This window comes from Mesoplodon densirostris, chromosome 4 (genome assembly GCF_025265405.1).
Source record: "Mesoplodon densirostris isolate mMesDen1 chromosome 4, mMesDen1 primary haplotype, whole genome shotgun sequence".
Lineage (NCBI taxonomy): Eukaryota > Metazoa > Chordata > Mammalia > Artiodactyla > Ziphiidae > Mesoplodon > Mesoplodon densirostris.
The window spans coordinates 132,850,228-132,872,802 of NC_082664.1; the positions used below are offsets into that span (position 1 = coordinate 132,850,228).

At 34.8% G+C, this 22,575-nt stretch overlaps 1 protein-coding gene across 9 annotated transcripts in view; it reads left to right on the plus strand.

Annotated features, from left to right (window-relative positions):
* ICE2 (interactor of little elongation complex ELL subunit 2) overlaps positions 1–22,575 on the plus strand; it is a 68,960-nt gene that overhangs the window by 32,665 nt on the left and 13,720 nt on the right. For 6 of the 9 annotated variants that reach the window (XM_060097252.1, XM_060097251.1, XM_060097256.1 and 3 more), the window contains 4 exons: positions 3,018–4,014; positions 4,717–4,892; positions 9,528–9,657; positions 20,725–20,787. In XM_060097252.1, the coding sequence (XP_059953235.1) occupies positions 3,018–4,014; positions 4,717–4,892; positions 9,528–9,657; positions 20,725–20,787 (1,366 nt within the window). Of the gene's footprint in view, positions 1–3,017; positions 4,015–4,716; positions 4,893–9,527; positions 9,658–17,327; positions 17,387–20,724; positions 20,788–22,575 lie in introns of those variants that run through there. The other 3 variants (XM_060097258.1, XM_060097254.1, XM_060097259.1) reach the window with 3 other exon arrangements.

The window sequence follows — 22,575 nt, forward strand, 5'->3', positions numbered from 1 at the left end:
ATGGTCACTCAGAGAATTGTGTCTATACATCCTTAAAGATTTATATCCTAAGTTCAAAAAGAATTGCCAAAAAATCTTAAACTGCATTTAGTAATCATATTATTAGTAATGATATTGCTGTTGTTATTTTGAACACATTAGGTAGTATGATAAAACAAATAAGTACTTATATTTATATTAGAAACTAAGAATTTTAGCATAAGAAATACAAATGCCAATCAAAGGACTTAAGTAAAAACCTTATAATAATATTGGAATTATATACAAAAGATGACAGTGCCAACTTGAAGGGTTTCCCATTGGCCAGAGTGTGTCAGTTTGACCATGACAAAGAATAACTGCAGTGGATGGAAACATATGAAATAGTTAAAATCCATGAATTCATAATAATATCTTTTTTAAAAAGTATTAGTCACCTTTGGAGGGTGCTAGTGTATCAAGTCTGAAAACTGATTTTTGAATTCTGATTTTTTATTTGGAAAACTGATTTTTTAAAATTCAAGTATTTGTCTTACTTTTCCAGTACAAACTGTATTTCAGGTAATGATGAAATGTGACTGTTACCATTTTGCAGGTCCGAATGAAATAGTGAATCTAGGGCAGTGATCATCATCAATGACTGCTAAAAGCATTAGAAGATTAACAAGGAATTTTAATGGCTAGATTAGTTTGTTGACCCTTGATGAATCAACAGAACAGTTGTAATATCACAAGAAGAAAGATAACTAGACGACATTAGCCTCCTGATTGAAATGGGAGGTACACAGTAACACATATAACATGTTCAGATTTTTTTAAATGTGCCTGAATCTGATCAAGCTACTAGATCATTTTAATAGGAAATGTAGGGGAAGAGTGTGTTAAATGATATCATGGGGATGCAAAATCCAGACTGTGGAAAATTTTATAGGATAACTGATCTAGTTTCTTCTACAAATACCTGGTGGATATGGGAGTTGGCAGAGTATGGGGGAGAGGCATTTGACAAATAAATTTGAGAGACATCAACCAAATGCAGTGTAGGGATCTTGGTTGGATCCTGATTCCAATAAACAATTGTAAAAAGAAATTTATCAGACTAGGAAATTTTAACAGTGATTAGATATTTCCAGCCATTAAGGAAGTGTTAATTTATTGATATAATTAATATGTTTTACAGAAGAATCATTTTATAACCACATACTAAAATATTTACAGATAAACTGCTGTTTTTACTTTATCCAAATTTGTTCTGTCAGGGGTTGAGAACATTGTTTCTCAATTCATTAATTTTGGTCTTATATTTATGAAATTTCTTCATTTTATTATTGTGATTATATTATTCTTTTCCTATTTCTTGAAAAGGCTATGAATGATGCTTCAGATTTTTAATGTCCAGCATTCTCATTTTTATTGCTTTTTAAGTATTCTGTAATTATCATTTTAATTTCTTCTTTTATCCAATAATTTGGAGAGTTTTTAAATTTCCAAGTCTTGGGTTTATTATTGTTTGTTTACTTTTTTCTTAATGATTTCTAATTTTATTTTCTTCTAAACAGAGTGTCAGACTTTAACAGATTCTGCTTTATACTATATTGATGTTTTCTTTGTGTATTAATTTATAGTCCATCTTTGGAAATGCCCCTTCGATCCTTGGGAGGGAAAAGGTATATCTTTGCAGTCTATATGTATGTTTTCAGTCATTCATGTATCTTTGTTTCAGTCATTAAATATTCATACTTTCTACCTCCTTATCTTTACTAAGAGACAGTGTATCAGTGACCAAGTACAGTGTGTTTCTGTCAAATTTTCCTTTTATTTTTCAGTTTTGGCGATTTTGATGTTGTTATTTGACATATCACAGTTCGTTATCTATTCATCATGGATTGCATCTTTTTCAACATAGGATTCCTTTTTCTATCTAATGCTTTTTGCATTGACTTCTCTCTAACACTTAATATTGCTAATCCTTCTTTCTTTATTTCTTGATGTCATGTCCCATTGTTTTGTTTTGAACCGTTTTGTGTAAGAATGCCTCATGTAAACAGCATATAGTTTAATTTTATTTTTTGACTAAATATGGTAGTCTTTTTATTTTAGTAAGTGCTACCATTTGCTGAGAAACTACTTACTATGTACAAGGACTATGCCAAGAAACTTTCTATATATAATTTCTCATTTAATCCTTAGAACAAACCCAAGAGGATAACCCTATTATCCCTATTTCAGAGATAAGGAAATTGAGTTTGAGAGAGGTAAAGGAATTTACACAGGTATATCTTTCTTACTCACTACCTGAGGCCGTCAGAATATTTTTCTCTCAAATCCTAAACTGTAATGCAATTCCATGGTATTTATCTAAAGTGCTCTGCCAGACTGAGGAGAGATGTTGCTACCTGGGGAGAAGATAATTTATTCCTGAATAAATTAGAACTGTCTGTAGTTCTTCCATTACCCAAACAGTACATGAAGAACTATAACCTCGGTGGCTTCACGTCCCAGAATACAATAAAACCACTTCCGATCCATTTCTCCTCGTATTACTGAGAGTTGTTTTCCCTGAGTAGATGTATAAAGAAAGTCACTGATTGATGTGAGAGGCTGTTGATACTTCCCCAGTTGCATTAGAGAGCAGCTTCCTTACGCTTTCCTCCTGGTCAGCTAAGTCTCTGCAAGAGTGTATAAAGTGGGTATGAATGAAGACCTCTGCCTTCCTATTTGGCCTTACATTTCTTCTTTGTGGTCCTGTCTGTTTTTGATCAGTGGAAATACCTCTTGAGATGTGGTAGTTCACAAGTGTTCCCCATTTCCTGTGGTATTGCAACTTGGCAAATTTTTCTGTGTTTCATCAACATTTCAATGGGAAGGTAAGGTTAAATAAATTAGTTGGTAGTAGTTTGTCAAAGCAAGAACCTTTCAAAGCCATTAGACTTTTCTTTCTGCTTTTAAAGAGTATGAACTATGTTTGTGATGGGACGTTGATGGGTGAGGGGTGGCCTGGAATTTTTGCTAATAGTTTGCCAATATATTTTCTTAAGATGTCTTACGAAGTTAATGAGTGCCGAAAAATTGAGACCCATGAAAATTTGGATCTGGATTTTGATGATGACGTCACAGAACTTGAAACTTTTGGAGTAACCACCACCAAACTATCAAAGTCACCGAGTCCAGCAAGTACTTCCATAGTACCGAACGTGACAGATATGCCCCCAGCCCCCAGCATAGCAATCACATCTGAGGCACCAACTGCACCAGACATTACTGCTCATTCTAGAAGTTTATCTCAGATTCTGATGGAACAGCTGCAGAAGGAGAAACAGCTGGTGACTGGTATGGACAATGGCCCTGAAGAGTGCAAAAATAAAGATGATCAGGGATTTATCCCCTGTGGTGAAAATGTATCAAATTCTGAGAAGTCTTTGGTACAACATAGTGACTTGAAAACATCTGATGCCTTACAATTAGAAAGTTCTTCAGAAATTGAAACCTCTAATAAAAATGATATGGCTTCTGATATGGAGTGTGTTGATGAAACAGTGAATGTTCCAGAGAACACAGACAATAATTCAAAGGAAAAGCCTGTTACATCAGAAGCAGCTAAAACTGAAGGTGTAATTCTTTGCCATAGTGATACAGATGAAGACTGTTTAATCATTGATACAGAGTGTCAAAATAATAGTAATGGAAAGACCGCTGATATGGGTTCTAATTTAAGTTCTAAACCAGCTAGCCTAAATTCTTCCTCAGGACAGGCTTCTGTAGGAAACCAGACTAATACTACTTGTAGTCCTGAAGAGTCATGTGTTTTAAAAAAACCTATCAAACGAGTGTATAAAAAATTTGATCCAGTTGGAGAAATTTTAAAAATGCAGGATGAACTCTTAAAACCAATTTCCAGAAAAATACCTGAAATGCCGTTGATGAATTCAGAAAATTCTAAACAACATTCTAGTTCTGAGCAACCCTCTGCTACTTCAGATGCCTCTAGTTGGCCAAAATCCATATGGCCTTCTGCGTTTCAGAAGCCAAAAGGACGTACGTAAATATTTATAAAGAATTTTATATTAACTGTTTTGCTTGTTCCTTATCCTTAGGTTTTTTCCCCCCCTTTCCCCTACTTTCTCTTTGTTATAATATGTTTATGATCTTTATATAGTCATTGAGAGTTCATTTTCCAATCTACTGATCAGTATTTCAGCTTTCAAAACTTTCACTCTAACGATGTACCCACAGTTGTATGGATTTTTGTAACCTATGTTTATCCAGCATTTACGATTGCTGCTAAGCTATAGATAATGTGGTTTGCTGAACCGATGAAGGGAAAGTCCATCAAAAATAATGATAAATATTTATTAGTCTAAATTTACTTATTCTTGGTGTTTAGACTGTAGTTTTGTACTTTTTCATTTGTGAAATAGATGTAAGGCTGCACCTCAACTCTGCCTCGATTATGAATAACACTACTTTTTTAAACTTTTTTTTTCTTCATATGTTGTCTCACAGATTTATACTTTGCCTAGGGTTAGTGAAGGTAGTAGGTAAAAGGAAGAGAACCCTAAAGCTTTGATTTCAGTTCTTGCTGAAGTTCCAGTAAAAGTAAACAGAAATGGTAATAGTGTAATGGTCAACTCGGAGGAAACAGAAGGTTGATAGTTGAATTGTTTTATCTTGGATTATGATGGATAAAGGGCTAAATGTATTTTAAAATAAAAATGACAAATAAAATTATTTTTAAAGGGTTGCCATATGAACTTCAGGACTATGTTGAAGATACATCAGAATATGTGGCTCCTCAGGAAGGAAATTTTGTTTACAAGCTGTTTAGCCTACAAGACTTGTTGTTACTTGTGCGATGCAGTGTCCAGAGGATAGAGACCAGACCACGTTCTAAAAAACGAAAGAAAATCAGAAGAGTAAGTTGTTACCTGGGGAGTTAGGGTGTGGTAGCATAAGTAGATGATAAGCAAATATTTAACATGCTATTCTTATGAAGTTTAATTTTAAATTGTTGATCACTCTTAGAGTATTTTTTTCAGGTTGAGTTTTTTTAGTAAAATTCTGAAAACACTTTTAATAAAATAAAGTGTTTAGTTCAATGTAATAGTCATGAGTGCCAGTAACATTCTTGCATGGAATATATAAACTTTGTGAAAAACGGCACCATTATAGATATGACCTAGACTGGCACGTATGTTCCAGCTTTCTCTGTGAATTTGGATTTCCTTTATGACATACTAACCTCTTTCTTTCTTACTTTGGGAACTTTTTTGAGTCATTTTAGAAGTTCACATTTTGAAAGGTGGGCTTTCATACACATTTTATATGTTTCCCAGGACTGTTAGAAAACCAAATGTCTTCCTTTCTTTTTCCCCTATTGTTTCTTCTGGGATTTGATATAAATATTTCCCTCAGTTAAAAAAGTTTTTGCTACAATTTGAGTAATTTGTTCTTTCGGCAGTTTGCTATATTTGATATTTTAAGCTCTCTTTCAGATTAATTTGATTTTTGTGTGTGTAACCACTGAATTCAGGTAAATAAAGAGGAGCTTTTATGGTATAATTGATTACGTAAGAAATAGTGAAGTCTCTTTAAGTTTTTCTTAAGAGATTTTTTTTCAGTTGTATCCGTTATATCATAGTTCACTTTTCCTTCCTTCCTCCCTCTTTCCTTTCTTCCTTCCCTCCTTTCTTCCTCCTTCCCTCCCTTTCTTCCTTTTTTTTTAATTAAAAAAAAAAATATTTATTTATTTATTGGCCACACTGTGTGGCATGTGGGTTCTTAGTTCCCTGACCAGGGATCGAAGCCACGCCCCCTGTATTGGAAGCGTGGAGTCTTAACCACTGGACCACCAGGGAAGTCCATTCCTTCCTTTTTTGATGTCTCTGTTTCTTGCTATTTAACCTACCACCCAATAAGGATCCTCAGTGACCACTTTAGAATGTCAGTGTTTTGGATTAGGGAACAGGTGACTCAGGAACAGTGATGTTCCAGCATTGACCGTTATGGATCAAGTCCCTGACTACTACTTTACCATATTAAGGTATAACTGGAAAAAATTTTTTTAAAGAAGAAGAAGAAAAGAAAAAGAAGTGCCAACCTTTCTGAGCTGCTAATAGCAATAGTGTGAGGGTCTGTCATGAAAAACCTCTAAGGCTAATCCATCAGGATCAAGGATGTATACGTTGTCCACCAAAATCCAGTGGACCTAGTGGATCTTTTGCTTGATGATACTTTTGTTCTTAGAAGGAAGACTGTGAATAAAATTTTAAATTTCTAATTCTTGTAATTTGGTATTTCATCACTGGTTCAGACTTGAAATTATAGAAACCAACTGGTTTTGAATTAAATATATGGGGGAGTGTTTTTTATAAGAGAATGTCAGGAATGACGAAATGCTGTAGGTCTGATTTTAGTCTCCTCCTAGATAAATACAAATATTCCCTGTATTAAAAGATTTTGCTTTATTTGCGCATTTTTTCCTGTCTCATCTGTATTTAATGGCCATAGCATGCATATCTTGAATACATATAGTGTCAGTGTTTTCAAGGTTTTATTTCATTAATTCATATTTGCTATCTGATTTATTTGGGGACTAACCTCATTTCTTTCATTTTCTACTCTGTGAGCCCATACCACTCTGTATTGATCTGCCAGCTTACAGCACTTAGAAATTATTGATGGCCAGGATGTCTTAAGTAAGAATAGCCTAGGGATATTTTTGGACACTGGTTTAATTGTTGAAAGAGACAACCTGTTAAGGACATTGTCATTCACTTGACTAAAGTGAAATTTGTAAATATTAAGATAAAACCTTACAGGAGAGAATTCACTCTTCATCAAAATATATCAAAAAAGTCAAGCCCCAAAAATTAACTAAATAGGAGCTTTCTATTTCTGACATGTCAAACCCGGAGTAAAATTTAAAAATTTTCAGTGAACGCTTATCATATTATACCTATCATTATATGTAATAGTTTAGTACACGTGGTTTAAATTCCTTTGTAGAATGTATTCCCTTTGGAATCATCTCCTATTCATCTCTGTTTCTCTCAAATGTTTTATTCCGTAGATACTCAATAAATAGGTATTGAATAAATGAGAAAAACTGAGGCATGAGGAGAGAGGAGGGTGTTGTTAAGGAAGGGAAGTTGAGGCACTAGCTGAGAAATTTTGAAGGTAGTGTTTAAACTCTAGTTAGGTAAGAATGCATCTTCATTAACATTTCCTTCTTAAAAACCAACTTGTTTAGGTAAAGCTTTAAAATACTCGGAAGTCTCTTCAACCTCTGCTCTGCAAGAACCTCATCTCTTTTTTTTTTCCTTTGGTTCTTCAATTCTGTGTTATTGTAGCTGAGATTTTACTTTCCAATATCATTTATCCCTTCTCATCAAAATTCTGCTTAATAAGAGCTACATGACAGAGGAGAACTTAAAGCAGCAGCCAGTCTCAAATGATGACATGAAATAAAGAGGGCTAATTTGGAACACAAGATGAAGCTAGAACTTACTGAGTTCTACATATAATTATGAAATCCAGACCACGTACCTTTGAATGATTTAATATTATGTTATCGTCTGTCTCAGTTAACCAAATTTCCTAAGAGCTATATTCTAAAGTGACTCAAAAATTTAGATCCAGTTATATTAAAGTTTATATTGGCAATCTCGGGCCAGAAAAAAAGGATCCTGAAGGTGCTTGAATATTAGGAAAGAACAGAATGTACCTATTGGGATTACTGACAGGATACTAGCTTTGAAATATTTATTTAGGAATGTATGTAAACGTTTGGAAGGTTTATGTAAGAAATTGGAAGACAGAGAACCAAAAGAAGCTTTCATTTAGAATAGGAGTGACCAATAAGGGATAAAGGAAATAGTAAATTTAATTTTTATAATTTGAAAACTTTGTACTTAAAGTTTCACTTTAATTTTGGAATACTGAGATCAAATATTCAGACTTTTCTTTCCCTTGGTTTCCTGGAGATGGCAGTAGAATACATATGGAAATTAATACCAGGTTCAGGATTTAGTTTTATAGATATGACAGTATTATCAAAGAAAATCCCCCAGAGTACTTTCTTCAGAAAGAGTAATATTTTTAATTTGAAGAGAAATCTTGAATTAATTCTATTACCTGTTCATGATCCAAAAGGGGATCTTCTTTATCAATTATTCTTTTTCTGACCCTGCTGTAAACTGGTTCTCTCTCCTTGAGCAAATATCTTAGCCCTCTGGGCCTTCATTTCTTTATCTCTGGCTTCTATTGGCGACTATGAGCAGCCATAAATGCAGATTACCTGTTGCTGAAAAATTATTATACAATTAAGTGCTTTTAGCAATGAAATTGTCCTAATCATAATGTTTTTTTTTTTTAATTAAGAAGACACTGTAGGGACCTTACTACTCAAAGTTTGGCCCCTGGAACAACAGCTTGTTAAACATGTAAAGCCTTGTTTTTCACCTCAGATTGTGCATTTATTTTAAAATGGTTATTCACACACACTGAAATTTAAGAAGCACTGCTGTAGAGTTTTACAACATTCAAAGGTAATAATGAACCAAAGTTAATTGTTAACAGAAATTTTACTGGATTTGAATTGTTCTTAACACAACCATTGTGCTAATAAGCCCACTAAATTTGCTACTTTATGAAAATCAGTAATTCTGAAACACTTATGAAATATTTTCAGGTATAAAAGTGAAATACAGCTTAGTATAATTTCAAAAGTACTAACCAGTTATATCACTTTAAGTTCCTTAAATCATATGTTTCTCCTTCTGCAGCTGGAAGTGAAGAGACTGCTATTAAGATTAGAATGTTCTTTGACTCAAATGAGATAATATGAGCACAGGGAACATGACTAGCACTATGTTACTTTACAAGCATGTATTTCCTTACATATCCTCCTTTAGCCTAGTAGAGGGTATAGTCATTTTGCTTAATCTCTTTAGTGTGCTGACCAATAAACGCTAAATGGCTAATTTGCCAAGTACTTAGTGTCTGGAATAAAGCCTTTTGTATTAATGAAGATAGCAACATTCACAGATATTAATGTAGGTGTTAGTGCTCATACATTCATAGAATAAAAACACAGTATTTAAGCCTGAGACAATGTGACTAATGCTTTAAAGGGGCAAAAAAGTCCTACTTTTTTTTACCCTCTTGAGAATTATTAGTATGTATTACAGTCATGGCTTCCCAGCTTCTAGCTTTGAACCTTGGGCCATTATGTATCAGAGGCTTTGTTCCAAGGATTCTGTCAGTCACGTTCTGTGACAGAAATAAAATATGTGCATGTGTGGAGAGGTATGTTGATTTTGGTTGTCGGGGGGCGGGCAGCATCTGGTTCACGATCTCTTATTTATCCACCACTTAGCCACATCTACTAAGGGTTCTATCCATCTTTCTGTCTGAATCCTACTGTATTTGAAAGGATGAAATAAGATTACCTGAAAGTGTTTTGAAAGTGGCAAAATTATATAGGCAAATGTATTTACTGTTAATAGTAAATTAATGGAGCTTTATAAGAGTATAACCTTGGATTGCAGCAATTTCCAGTTTACGTACTACCAAAAGTGGAGTATCAAGCTTGTTATGGAGTTGAAGCTCTGACTGAAAGTGAACTTTGTCGCTTATGGACTGAAAGTTTATTGCATTCCAACTGCTCATTTTATGTTGGTAAGTTATGCAAGAGGCTTTGCTCTCTTTTTTTTTTTTGCGGTACGCGGACCTCTCACTGTTGTGGCCTCTCCCGTTGTGGAGCACAGGCTCTGGACGCGCAGGCTCAGCGGCCATGGCTCACGGGCCTAGCTGCTCCGCAGCATGTGGGATGTTCCCGGACCGGGGCACGAACCCGTGTCCCCTGTACCGGCAGGCGGACTCTCAACCACTGCGCCACCAGGGAAGCCCTGCTCTCCTTTTAAATTCCCTTGTAAATATATACAGTTCAATTCATTTATAGATACTTCCATTCTCTACTTTTTTTTTTTTTCTGGCTGTCTTGTTTTTTTTATTCCCTTCTGCCTATTTATCTTTTTTTTTTTCCCAAGAGTTTATATATTTATTTATTTATTTGTTTTAGCTGTGTTGGGTCTTTGTTTCTGTGCGAGGGCTTTCTGTAATTGCGGCAAGCGGGGGCCACTCTTCATTGCGGTGTGCGGGCCTCTCACTATCGCGGCCTCTCTTGTTGCAGAGCACAGGCTCAGTAGTTGTGGCTCACGGGCCCAGTTGCTCCGCGGCATGTGGGATCTTCCCAGACCAGGGCTCGAACCCGTGTCCCCTGCATTGACAGGCAGATTCTCAACCACTGCGCCACCAGGGAAGCCCCATTCTCTACTTTTAATTTTCAGTTTTCTGATATATTAATATTTCTTTCTATTAAAACACCATTCCTACTCAAGAGTTAAATGGCAGGGTGGGAGTAGTGATTATCAAATGTTTTAATTTCTCTCTTATTCCCTTACTAGTTGTACATGAATGCCAATGTAATCATTGTATTTTTAAAATACTTATTTTATTTAGGAGTGTAACTAAAAATATAGACGTGTTTTGTAACAAGCTTTTTTTTAAAGTACTATTTAATTGGCTTTAAAATACATATTTTGAAATTTTCTTAAAATTATAATGACATTGTTTTTTAAACCTCAAATATTATCTTGATGAAATAGTTTTTTACTTTGTTTCTGTTTTAGTTTTTTGTTGAGGGGGGTAGTCAGGCAGGGTCTTAATTTGTGTTGGCTGTGTTCATGTACAGTTAACATACTTCACATGAAGGATTACTTGCTAATCATTGTTGATACTGTTCTGTTTCATTTGAATGATTAATCCTGTGCTTCTCTATTCATCCCATACGTCTCATGCCACCTATCTCAAGCTGCCCCTCCATGACGTAATTTCCTTCCTTTGAGCTCTCAATGCATTCTTCTTTTTTTTTTTTTTTTACCACTTTTATGATTTGTTGCTTTCTACTTAATTGTTGTTTTTTAAGCCTATCCTATTTCCCCATAGACAATAAGTAGTTTAAGGTCAGAGTCTGATGAAACTTTATGTTCTCATAGTGCTTAGCATAATTCCTGGTATGCCATAAGTGTTATAAGTGTGCTTTTCTTGCTTAATCAAAAAAAGTTACTCACTTGAAAACTTTTTCCATATTTTGGTTAATCAATATTTTGTCTTCATATTTTGTGAGAGTGTTAATAAGATCATTGATTCACTCTCTTTACTTAACCCAAAAAGGAAGTAGCTGATGTACCACTTGGTGGCCCTAGCCTCTTCGTCCCCCTTTATACACACTGCCAGAAGTTTACTGTAGTAGTGTTCAGCCAATAACCACAATTTCACAATTTCAATGTTCCTCCAAAAGACCTGTTGCCATGAAACACACCAACAGTCCTCGTGTAAACTACTTGAAAGCAATCGCCAACCACATCCATTTTAGGAAAGCACCAAACAAAAACTTAACATTGAAATCCTCTTTAAAGTACTGACAGAAAAGACATTCCTGACTAAAACATTTAAGTTTTTTTTCTTAATGTACAGTTTAACAGGTAAAACTACCATCATCTATATCTACATGGCTTACTTCATCGAAACTACGGTAGTCTCGCCTTAATTGCAGTTTCACTCTCTGTGGTTTCAGTACCTTCAACCAGTCAACCACGGTCTGAAATATTAAATGGAAGATTCCAGAAATAAGCAATTTATATGTTTTAAATCTCACACCATTCTGTGTAGTGCCTGGGACGTGAATCATCCCTTTGTCCAGCTTATCCCACCCCTTAGTCACTTAGTGGCATCTCAGTTATCAGTGCATGTTCAAGTAACCCTTAATAATGGCCCCAAAGTGCTGCAATTTAGATATGCTGAAGAGAAACTGCAAACTGCTTCCTTTAAGTGAAAAGGTGAAAGTTCTCAACTTAATGAGGAAAGAAAAAAAGTTGTATGCTGAGGTTGCTAAGATATGTGGTCAGACGAATCTTCTATCCGTGAAATTGTGAAGGAAAAAGAAATTCGTGCTTGTTTTGCTGTCAAACTGCAAAACAAACCTCAAACTGCAAAAGTTAATGGCCACGGTGCAGGTAAGTACTTAGTTAAAATGGAAAAGGCGTTAACTGTGTTAAGATATTTTGAGAGAGAGTGAGGGAGAGAGACACCACATTCAGAAAACTTTTGTTGTAGTATGGTTAAAATTGTTCTGTTTTATTATTAGTTATTGTTGTTTATCTCTTACTGTGCCTAATTTATACATTAAACTTTATTGTAGGTATGTATGTGCAGGAAAAAACAGTATATGTAAAGTTCGGTACTATAGTTTCAGGCATCTACTGGGGGGGGTCTTGGAACGTATCACCTGTGGATAAGGGGGGACTACTGTATTCTTTAAAGTCATAAGTAGTCATTGCCTTATGTGCTATTTATCATTGGTAAATCCTATCCACTGATAAGCATTCATTTTAATGTAATGGGATGGTGTATTTGGTATCTTTGACAACAGAAACAGTGGTATCTGTTTCTCACTGTTTGGTGAGAAACTTATGTGGCATTGCTATATGGTTGTGTTTGCTTTGTTTGGGTTTTTTGTTTTTCATGTGGGGGTGAATGTTTTGAAATGCTATTTTAACAGCATCTATGAGTTTTGAGGGTTTTTATTTTATAAATTTATTTATTTAATTTTTGGCTGTGTTGGGTCTTCGTTGCTGCACACGGGCTTTCTCTGGTTGTGGCGAGTGGGGACTGCCCTTCATTGCAGCGCACGGGCTTCTCATTGCGGTGGCTTCTCTTGTTGTGGAGCACAGGCTCTAGGCATGCGGGCTTCAGTAGTTGTAGCATGTGGGCTCAGTAGCTGTGGCTCGTGGGGCCTCAGCTTTTTTGTCTGTATGTAATGGACATAATAATAATTTGTTCAGGGAATTCCGTGGTGGTCCAGTGGTTAGGACTGAGCACTTTCACTGCTGTGGCCCTGGGTTCAATCCCTGGTCAGGGAACTAAGATCCCACAAGCCATGCGGCACAGCCAAAAAAAAAAATAATAATAATAATGTTTTGTTCGATTTACCTCAGGGACTATATGCACAAATCCTTTTTCTTCCAATGATTACATAATATAACGCCCTAAAAGTACACTTCTCCTTGATGAAAATAGATACCACAAGATAATGAAGTGATACTTCGTGTATTTCTGTACTGAGAAAGAACTAGCTATTAATCTAAAATTTAGATGAAAATATGGACAATCATCTTTATGATACAAGAGTAAAAAAGGATTTCTTAACCAAAGATTAAAAGCGGACTAAAACAAAAAATCTGGTAACTTCTCTATATTTACACATAATTTTAAAAGTGTCTACATAGTACTCCTTCTGTCCTAAAATATTGTCAGTTGTAAAATACATCTTTGATTTGATAATGTTTTCTTTTCCATATGCAACTTTTTAAGTATAATATACATTCAGAAAAGTGAAAGAAATAAATGTACAGCTCAAGGAATTATAACAAAACCAGCACCTCTATAATTTGCACCCAGATCAAGAAGTTGAAAACTGCCAGTGCCCGGGAAGACCCCACCTTGTGCCACTTCCCAACATAGCTGTCTTCTCTTCTCCAGGGGTAACCACTGTCCTGCCTTCTAATGTAATCATTTGGTTTTTGCCAGCTCTATACAAATGGAATTATAAAGTTCTTTTGTTTATACCTTCTTTTACTTAACACAGTTTTTGAAATTTATGTGTGTATAACAGTAGTTTTATTGTTTTTGACATATTCCTTTGTAAGAATATACCACCATTTATTTATTTATTTATAAATATTTATTTGTTTGTTTGTTTAATTTATTTATTTTTAGCTGTGTTGGGTCTTCGTTTCTGTGCGAGGGCTTTCTCTAGTTGCGGCAAGCGGGGGCCACTCTTCATCGCGGTGCGCGGGCCTCTCACTATTGCGGCCTCTCTTGTTGCGGAGCACAGGCTCAGTAGTTGTGGCTCACGGGCCCAGTTGCTCCGCGGCATGTGGGATCTTCCCAGACCAGGGCTCGAACCCGTGTCCCCTGCATCGGCAGGCAGATTCTCAACCACTGCGTCACCAGGGAAGCCCCCTACCACCATTTATTTATCCATTTAACTTTGGGAGCCTGTTTAGGTTGTTTCTATGTTAATGCAACTATGAACATATTGTAAGTGTCTGTTAGCGCAATGGGTACATATTGCTGTTGGGCACATACCTTGGAATGGAACTATTTGGTCATAAATTATTGGGTCATAGTTTAAGCTTACATTTATCTTCAGTAGATAATTCCAAAAAGTTTTCCAAAGTGATTGTACCAATTTACGCTTATATTAGCACTGTGAGAGTTACATTTTCTCCTCATCCTTGTCCACACTTGGCCTTATCAGTTTAATTTTAGCCATGCTGGTGGGTAGGTATTATTAATATCTCATTATTGTTTTAATTTGCCTTTCCTTGGTTATTTATGTAGTTGGACACTTTCATGTTAATAATCATTTGGACGTTCAGTTTTGTGAATTGCCTATTCAAACCTCTTTTTCTGTTGTCAAGTTTTTGTTTGTTTGTTTGGTAGTTCTTTGTTGGTTTTAAATGTTGCAAATATTTTTCTCATACTTTGTGACTTGCCTTTTCAGTCTCTTAAAAGTGTCTTTTGAACTTAATATAGACCAATATTTAGCCATTTCCTTTATGGTTAGTGCTTTCTTTGCCCAGTTTAACAAATCTTCCTTACAGCAGCATCCTGAATATAATATCTTCTAGAAGGCTTTTTAAAATTATTTTTTAATTTCTAGGTACACAGTTTATGTGGTGTTTATTTTTGCATGGAATATCAAGATTTCTTTTTTTTCAGTTTTCAGCACTGTTTGTTGAAAAGACCACCCTTTGTTGCTGCTCTCCAGTGTTACTTGTGTTGTAAATCATATATGTGAATCTAATCTGGACTCCCTATTTCTCTATCCTTGAGGCAGTACATGTCTTAATTACTCTAGTTAGAGTAATTACTCTAGCTAGACAGTTAACACTGTCTTAATTACTCTAGCTTTATAAAATCTTTTACTGTTTGGTAAAGTAAATCTTGTCAACGTTTTTTTAAAATTAATTTTTATTGGAGTATAGTTGATTTACAATGTTGTTAGTTTCTGCTGTACAGCAAAGTGAATCAGTTATACATATACGTATATCTGCTCTTTTTTAGATTCTTTTTCCATACAGAGTATTGAGTAGAGTTCCATGTCAACTTGTTTTTCTAAAAAAATTTCTTGGCTATTCTTGGCCCTTTTGCATTTACAAATTTGGGAGTCAACTTGTTAATTTCTCCCAACAGCAACAGGAAGATTGGGATTTTTGTTAGGAAGTGCATTGACTGAATGTGGAACAAACTGACAGCTTTATAATAACAAATCCTTCAATCTGTGAACTTCAGATATTCTTCTATTTATTTATATCTTTAATTTCTATTAATATCTTTATGATTTTCTTTGTAGAGATCTTGCACATCTTTTATTAAATGTATTTGTTGATAATTGATTCTTTTATGTTATTATAAATGGTATTTCTGAAATTTTATTTTCTTATGGCTTGTTACTGATAATATAGGATTTATTTGCATATTGATTTTGTATATTGATATTGTATCTTAATAACTTTGCTAAGCTCATTTATTCTTTCTAGTAATTTATATTTTCTAATTAAATAATTATGTTCTCTGCAAATAATGACCATTTTATTTCTTCTTTACAATCATTATACTTTTTTTTTCCTTGCCTTCTTTGCCTAGAATTCGAATAGAAGGTGAATAATGGGCATCCTTGCCTGTGTCTAATCTTAAGGGGGAAGATTAGACATTTTGTTTAGTATTTTGTATGGGTTTTTGTAGATAGCATTTATTAGAAGAAAGCAGTTCCTTTCTATGCCTAGTTTAAGAATTTTAATCATGAATGGGTAAAAAAAAATTTATCAGATATTTCTCTGCATTTATTGCGATTATATGATGGTATAACTTTTGTCTTTTATCCTACTAAGGTGATGAATCATGTTAATTAATTTTAAAATATTAATCCAATCTTGTGTTCCTGCCATAATTCCATCTTGCTCATGATATGTTACTCTTTTTATTTATTGGTAGATTTAGCTTGTTAATATTTATTTTGCCGTTTGTGTTTATGAGTGAGATTGGCCTGTAATTTTCCTTGTGAGGTATTGGTATTAAGATTAAGTTTATGCCATAAAATGAGTTGGGATTTATTTCCTCTTTTTCTGTTATCTGGTAGAATTTCTATAAAATTGGTATTATTTCTTACTTAAATGTTTGGTAAAATTGACCTGTGAAGCCTAGAGTTTTCTTTTTGAAAGTTTCTAATTATCAATTCAATGTTTGCTCTTTTTTTTTAATTGAAGTGTAGTTGATTTACAGTGTGTGTTAATTTCTGCTATACAGCAAAATGATTCAGTTATACATATATACCTATACATTCTTTTTTATGTTCTTTTCCATTATGGTTTAATCATAGGATATTGAATATAGTTCCCTGTGTTATACAGTAGGACCTTGTTGTTTATCCATTCTGTGTATAATAGTTTGCATCTATGAACCCAAAACTCCTAATCCATCCCTCCCCCACCCCACATTTCCTGGCTTCTTTTGTTTCTGTTGAAAAGTCAGCTGTTGATCTGATTTATGCTCTTTTGCAAGTAATATGTCTCTTTTCTTTGGCAGACTTTAAATTTTATCTCTCTCCCTTTCCACAGTTTTCGTACATTGTGCCTGTGTTAGGTTTTCTTTGTAAATATTCCTTTTTACATATTCATTTTATAACATTGCTACTTAATATGTGATTTGATGACCTTTATCAGTTTGGGAGAATTCTTGTCATTACCTCACCAAACATCACTTCTTCCCCATTCACTCTCTCTCTCTTCTGGGATTTCAGTTTTATTATGTTACATCTTACTGTATCCTTAACGTCCCTTACGTGCTCTTCTGTATTTACCTTCCTTTTGACTCTTCATGCATGAGTCTCAATATTTTCTTCTACTTTACTAATTTTCTCTTCAGCTATCCCTAATATACTATTTCACCCATCACCCGAGTCCTCAATTTCATTTATTGTGTTTTTTGGTTCTAGATTTTTCATTTGATTTTTTTATACATTATAGTTTTCTATAGAAATTCTCAATCGTGTCTTAAGCATATTAGGCAAAATTACTTTATAAAGTCTGTCTTTAATACCTCTGTTATCTAGATTATTTGTGAGTCTTTTCTATTTTTTTTTGCATTAGTTTCCTAGCACTGTCATAACAAAGTACCCCAAACTGGGTGGCTTAAAATAATAGAAACTTCTTGTTTCACAGTTCTGGAGGCTGGAAGTTTAAAATGAAGGTGTCACAAGGCCATGCTTCTTCTGAAACCTGTAAGAGAGAATCCTTTGTTGCCTCTTTTTCCTTCTGGTGTTTGCCAGCAATCCTTGGCATCCTTGGCTTGTAGATGCATCACTTTCATCTCTGCCTCTGTCATCATGTGAGATCTTTTTCCTGTATGTCTCTATCCTCTTCCTATAAGTACACCATTCATATTGAACTAAAGGTCCACCCATCATAACTAATTACATCTACAACAATTCTACTTACAAAGGAAGTCACGTTCTGAGGTAGTGGGGATTAGGGCTTCAACATATCTTTTTACAGGGACACTTCATTCCATGGCATGTTGTTTTCCTGTCTTCTTTTTTATTCATGTTTTTTCATTGTATGCCAGAATATTCTTTATCAAGGGCCAGATACTGTATATGAAAAATTCTAGAGCAAATATAAGAGCTAAAATGTTATCTTCCTCTAGATAGGATTACTTTTGACAACACTAGCAATCTGGATTCAGTGTAATCCAGTTACGGGGATTTAGGTGATTTGAAGCTTGACTTTGGACCCTAGATAAGCCAATCTGTTTCCCCCTTATTGCTAGGATGTTGCCATTCATGGTGTGACATTGCCAGTCTTTGGAAAAGCTTACTTGCAAGTCTGGCCCTCAGCTGGTATCTGGGAACTTAGCTAGTAAATAGTTTTCTACACTGACATAAAACTTCCTTTAGCTGATAAGGAGAGTTCATTGTGCCTACACCGTTTGTATAAACAATATGGCTTATTCTGAACATCTGCTTTTCTTCTGAGAGTCTGGAATTTTGGTATGTGTTAGTCAGAGGGTGCCTACATGATGAGCTCCCAATAAAAACCTTGAGTGCGGAGTCTCTGATAAGCTTCTCTGGTATAAAAAGAAAATGTTGTTGGAGGAGTTAAGTGAATCTTGTGTGACTCCAATGGGAAAGGCCTCTTTTTTTTTTTAATTGTAAAATATATGTAACATAAAATGTACCATTTAAACCATTTTATGGTACAACTTACTGTACATTTTTTAGTGTATGATTTAGTGGTATTAAATACATTCACAGTGTTGTTCAGCCATCATCACTGTCCATTTCCAGAGCTTTATCATCATCCCAAATAGAAACTCAAGAGAGGACTTTTGAAAATTGCATCTCATTTCCTCTGAACTTCACCCACACTTCTTTTCCTTTTGGTGATTCTCCTTTTGCTTGTATCCTTTTGCTATAACAAATCTTATCCATGACTACAACTGTATGCTGAGGCTATGAGTCCTTTTAGAGAATCACCAAGCCAGGATCCCAACTCAGAACTTGTGTTTATCTAATTCACAGACCCTGAACTCCAGTTTTTGTTCCTCTAATCCTGAGAGACTATTGAAAGCTCTGGTTCATTTCTTAGCTTCTCAGTTGCTTTTTCCAGATTAACAGGTACTCCTAAGAGAGAAGCAGCCCTAAGTGCCAGGCTCACATCTCTGGGTATCTTTCTTCCTCTGGTTTGTTGACTCCAAATATATCCTCAATCCCCTTTTCTGGTAGCCACTAACAAATTATGTAATTTAATTAGTCATGATATTTATTGCCTGTCTTTGTCTCTTTTGTTTATTGATATATCCCAAGCACCTAGAACAGTATGTGGCACAGAGGTGCTCAATAAGTATTTTTAGAGTGAGTGAAGTTGGCTTGGATAATTGATTGAAGGAACAGTAAAAGTCAAGGAGAAGGGAAATGGTAGAAAAAAAGCCATAGAATTTACATACTTTATTCTTTTTATTGTCCCTAGATGTATGTAAGACAAACCATTGGGATGCAGGAAGAATATATTATAACTCTTATTTATTTTTTGTATGAAAAATTAAAAATTTAATATTACTCATTATGTGGATTGACAGGTGGTCCTCTCCTTAAAAACAGTCAGTGTCATGGTTTAGTAAGCCAAGCAGTGAGGCACTTGTTCCATTTGGATCTATGTATCATTGTGGGTACTTTTTTTTTTAGCAATGGCAGCTGTTAAAACCTATATAGCAAAATGAATTGAACTTTGCAGCCATCCTTCAAATAGTTGGTATCGCATAGAATTTAAGCCAAGATTTTTCAAAACAACAAAGCATAGTTAATTATATATTGCATGTTATTTTATTCTTTTCAAAAATTTTCATCTGCTTCAATTTCTATTAGTTAATAGTTTTTAATGTGTGTTGACTGCTGCTGTAAATAAAAGAGAAAAATAAAGCTCAGAATGATTAACTTACGAATAGATACAGACTCCATCCGTGGCAGGATCAGAATTTAGTCACAGTCTTTTAAGTGTTTATAACTTTGCTGTAAACCTAAAAAGGGCTAGGGAAAAATTGGTGGGAGGTGGGGGAGGTCAGATATAACAAAAATGAAGCACTGTGTGTGTAACGTTAATCATTGTGACTTAAGGCAGATGATTCATTGTGTCTTAGAAACTGGGACCTAAAAATCCTAACCAGAAGATCTCCATGTGCTCGTATTCTCTTTCCCATGCAGTCATGCACCATAGTCCTTTCTCAGTTGTGGCCTGTGCTTCCCTCACTCAACCATTGCTAGCCACTCCTCCATTTAATTTAAGCATTCATTGTCAGTTTTCCCTGCCCAGCCCTATGATCTCAAAATTTCAGTGAAACTTAAGACAGTCTTTCTCAGAAATCAAAGTTGGGGGCCAGTGCATTAGATCTTTTGGAGAGGACAGTAAGAGTAGAGTTTACGTGCATGGTTGAGAGACTCAGATACAACATATCTTACGAGACACAAGTGACATAGAATCTCATTTATTTAACTGAAGAGCATATTGGTTTATAGGACTCTAGTTCAGCAATTTTGAACTAGAGTCCTCTAGTCTCTTTTTCAGGTAGAATAAACATACTTGTTTTTTGTTTGTCTGCTTTGCTGTGAACATGTTCTCCTGTTCCTTTAGATTGCAGTATTCTTTTTATCCTCTTGCCCCATAAAAACATTAAGATGTATTCCTTAAAGAAAATTCCCGAAGTCATCTTATCACAAGTTCTGTATCTACTTTCCAGTTCTCTAATATATATCAATTTTGTATAGTTGACATACAGGCAGTCCTTCCTTTGCACAATTCTGATATACACAAATTTCAGTTACGAAGGTATTTAACTGTGAGTAATTGCGTAAAGTACAGACGTTACTGCTGACTCTTCAGTCCACAAATCACTACATAAGTAACAAACGCACATCATGACCAGTGACCAGTCATGTCACTTCTTTCAAAGTCTGTCAGTGATTGTTCACTGCGCACCTGTTACTGAGTTGATGCACAGGAAGCAAAATGTGTAGTTGTGTTCCCTCCTTGTCTCCCAGTGATAAACTCATGTGATGTTTTACAGAAGTGGATAATCAGAAGAGGGAATTGGCCAACAAAGATTTAAAGCACAGCAAAGAAACAAAAGGTGATACTGCTGGAAGTGGAATTTGAATTGAGCATAAATGGAGTTACAGAAGAAATAGCTGACAGTAGAAATGTTGACACTGGTGCAGTTCAGGAGACCAGATATGCCAAAAGAGGAACTTAGTGAAGGTGAACTTACATAAATGAGGAAAGTACTTGTGGCATAAAGGATGAAGAAGTGACACTGGCATAATATTTTACATTAAGAGAACGCTTTGAGATATATCAGGATATTAAAAGCGTAAAGGCTGTCATGTTGGAAGCTGATCCAAGGAGCGTGACCATTCACCACAGCATAGAAAAGGTGCTTGCTCCCTATCATAAGTTGTACCAAGAGAAGGCGACAAGCACTATTCAGACTGCTCTTAATGAGTTTTTTATAATGAAATAGCACTTTAAATCTCAATGTTTTTAATTTACAGTATACTAAATAAAGATTACTTTTTACTATTTTTTCATTTCTCTATACATTTATAACTGATGGGGATTTATAATGTTTTGACCAAAAAAATCTTAAAGGTAATGAAACAGTTGTAATTTTTCCCATTGATTTTTAAAATTGCTTCCATAGTTTTGGCTTATGTGTGGTAATTTTTCTCATCCCATACTGCATGCAGAGTAGGAATTGCCTATGTACATGTATGTGTGCAGATAAATATGTATGAATGCGTGCATGTGTATAAAGCCTTGATTTGTATTATATAACCTTCTCAAACTTGACACACATAAAAAATATTTGGATAGCACACTGTGATATACAAAAGAGATTGCTGTGGCTGAGGGGTAGTGTCCAGGAAGCTGTTGCCACCCCACGCCTTGCTCAGCTGCCTCAAGGACTGAGGAGATAAATATCTCACACACACATGTAACTCATTTAAGCCCCACAGGTAAAAACGCTCCAATGTTAAGAGAATGGTAGACTCCTTGAGGAGGTGGGCCCTCATAGCACTTAGTATGGTATTCTCTCTATATTTTTTGACCTAACTGTATTTGACATATACTGTATAATGCATACTTTTCATTGAGATTGCTTTTAAAAGGTAAGAACTGTTAGTGATTTTCCTCGAAGGTACATTAAGTAAATGTATAAAAATGTTTTATTGTACCTGATATTCCATTTCTACAGTACTAAACCATTGAAATGTGTCCTTTTTATTAGAAACATCACTGTATAATGAGTGTTAGAAATGCAGAGGTGAAACTGAAACTTGGCACAGGAAACAATAAGTAGGCGTGGGAAAAATAGATTTGTTGTCGTAGAAGGAAGATATCTGGTAAAAATGTTTCTAATTCTTTTTATGAGCACAAAGCAAATGAAAGGGGACTAGATAAGAAAATTCGATATTAAATTATGTGCATTTTTTGTTGCACAATGATTGATGTCAGCTTTCCAGGTCATGTATTTTGATAACCAAATATTGGAAGCCAAAAAAATTAAAATTAAAATGGTATTATTTTCAGTATTGTTAAGTATTATACTCTTACGCTATTGATGTATTTAACTGCTGTAATAACATGATTTTTGTATTGACATGGTTATATAACATTTAACTAAGAGCTATCTTTTATATCACTTCCTTGGAACATTTCAGGACCTCAGTGTTGTGTCTCAACCTGTTTTGTTGTAGAACATACGCATTACTTTTTAAAATGGAAGTGTAATCTTGAGAGTTTTCTATTTTGTTTTTTGGAATTCTAGAATTAGGTCATGTTTGTAAGAAAGTAAGTCTTTGAGCAGACTTTTGATTTTTTTTTAAACCATAGGAAATCTTATGGTGTGCTTTAATTA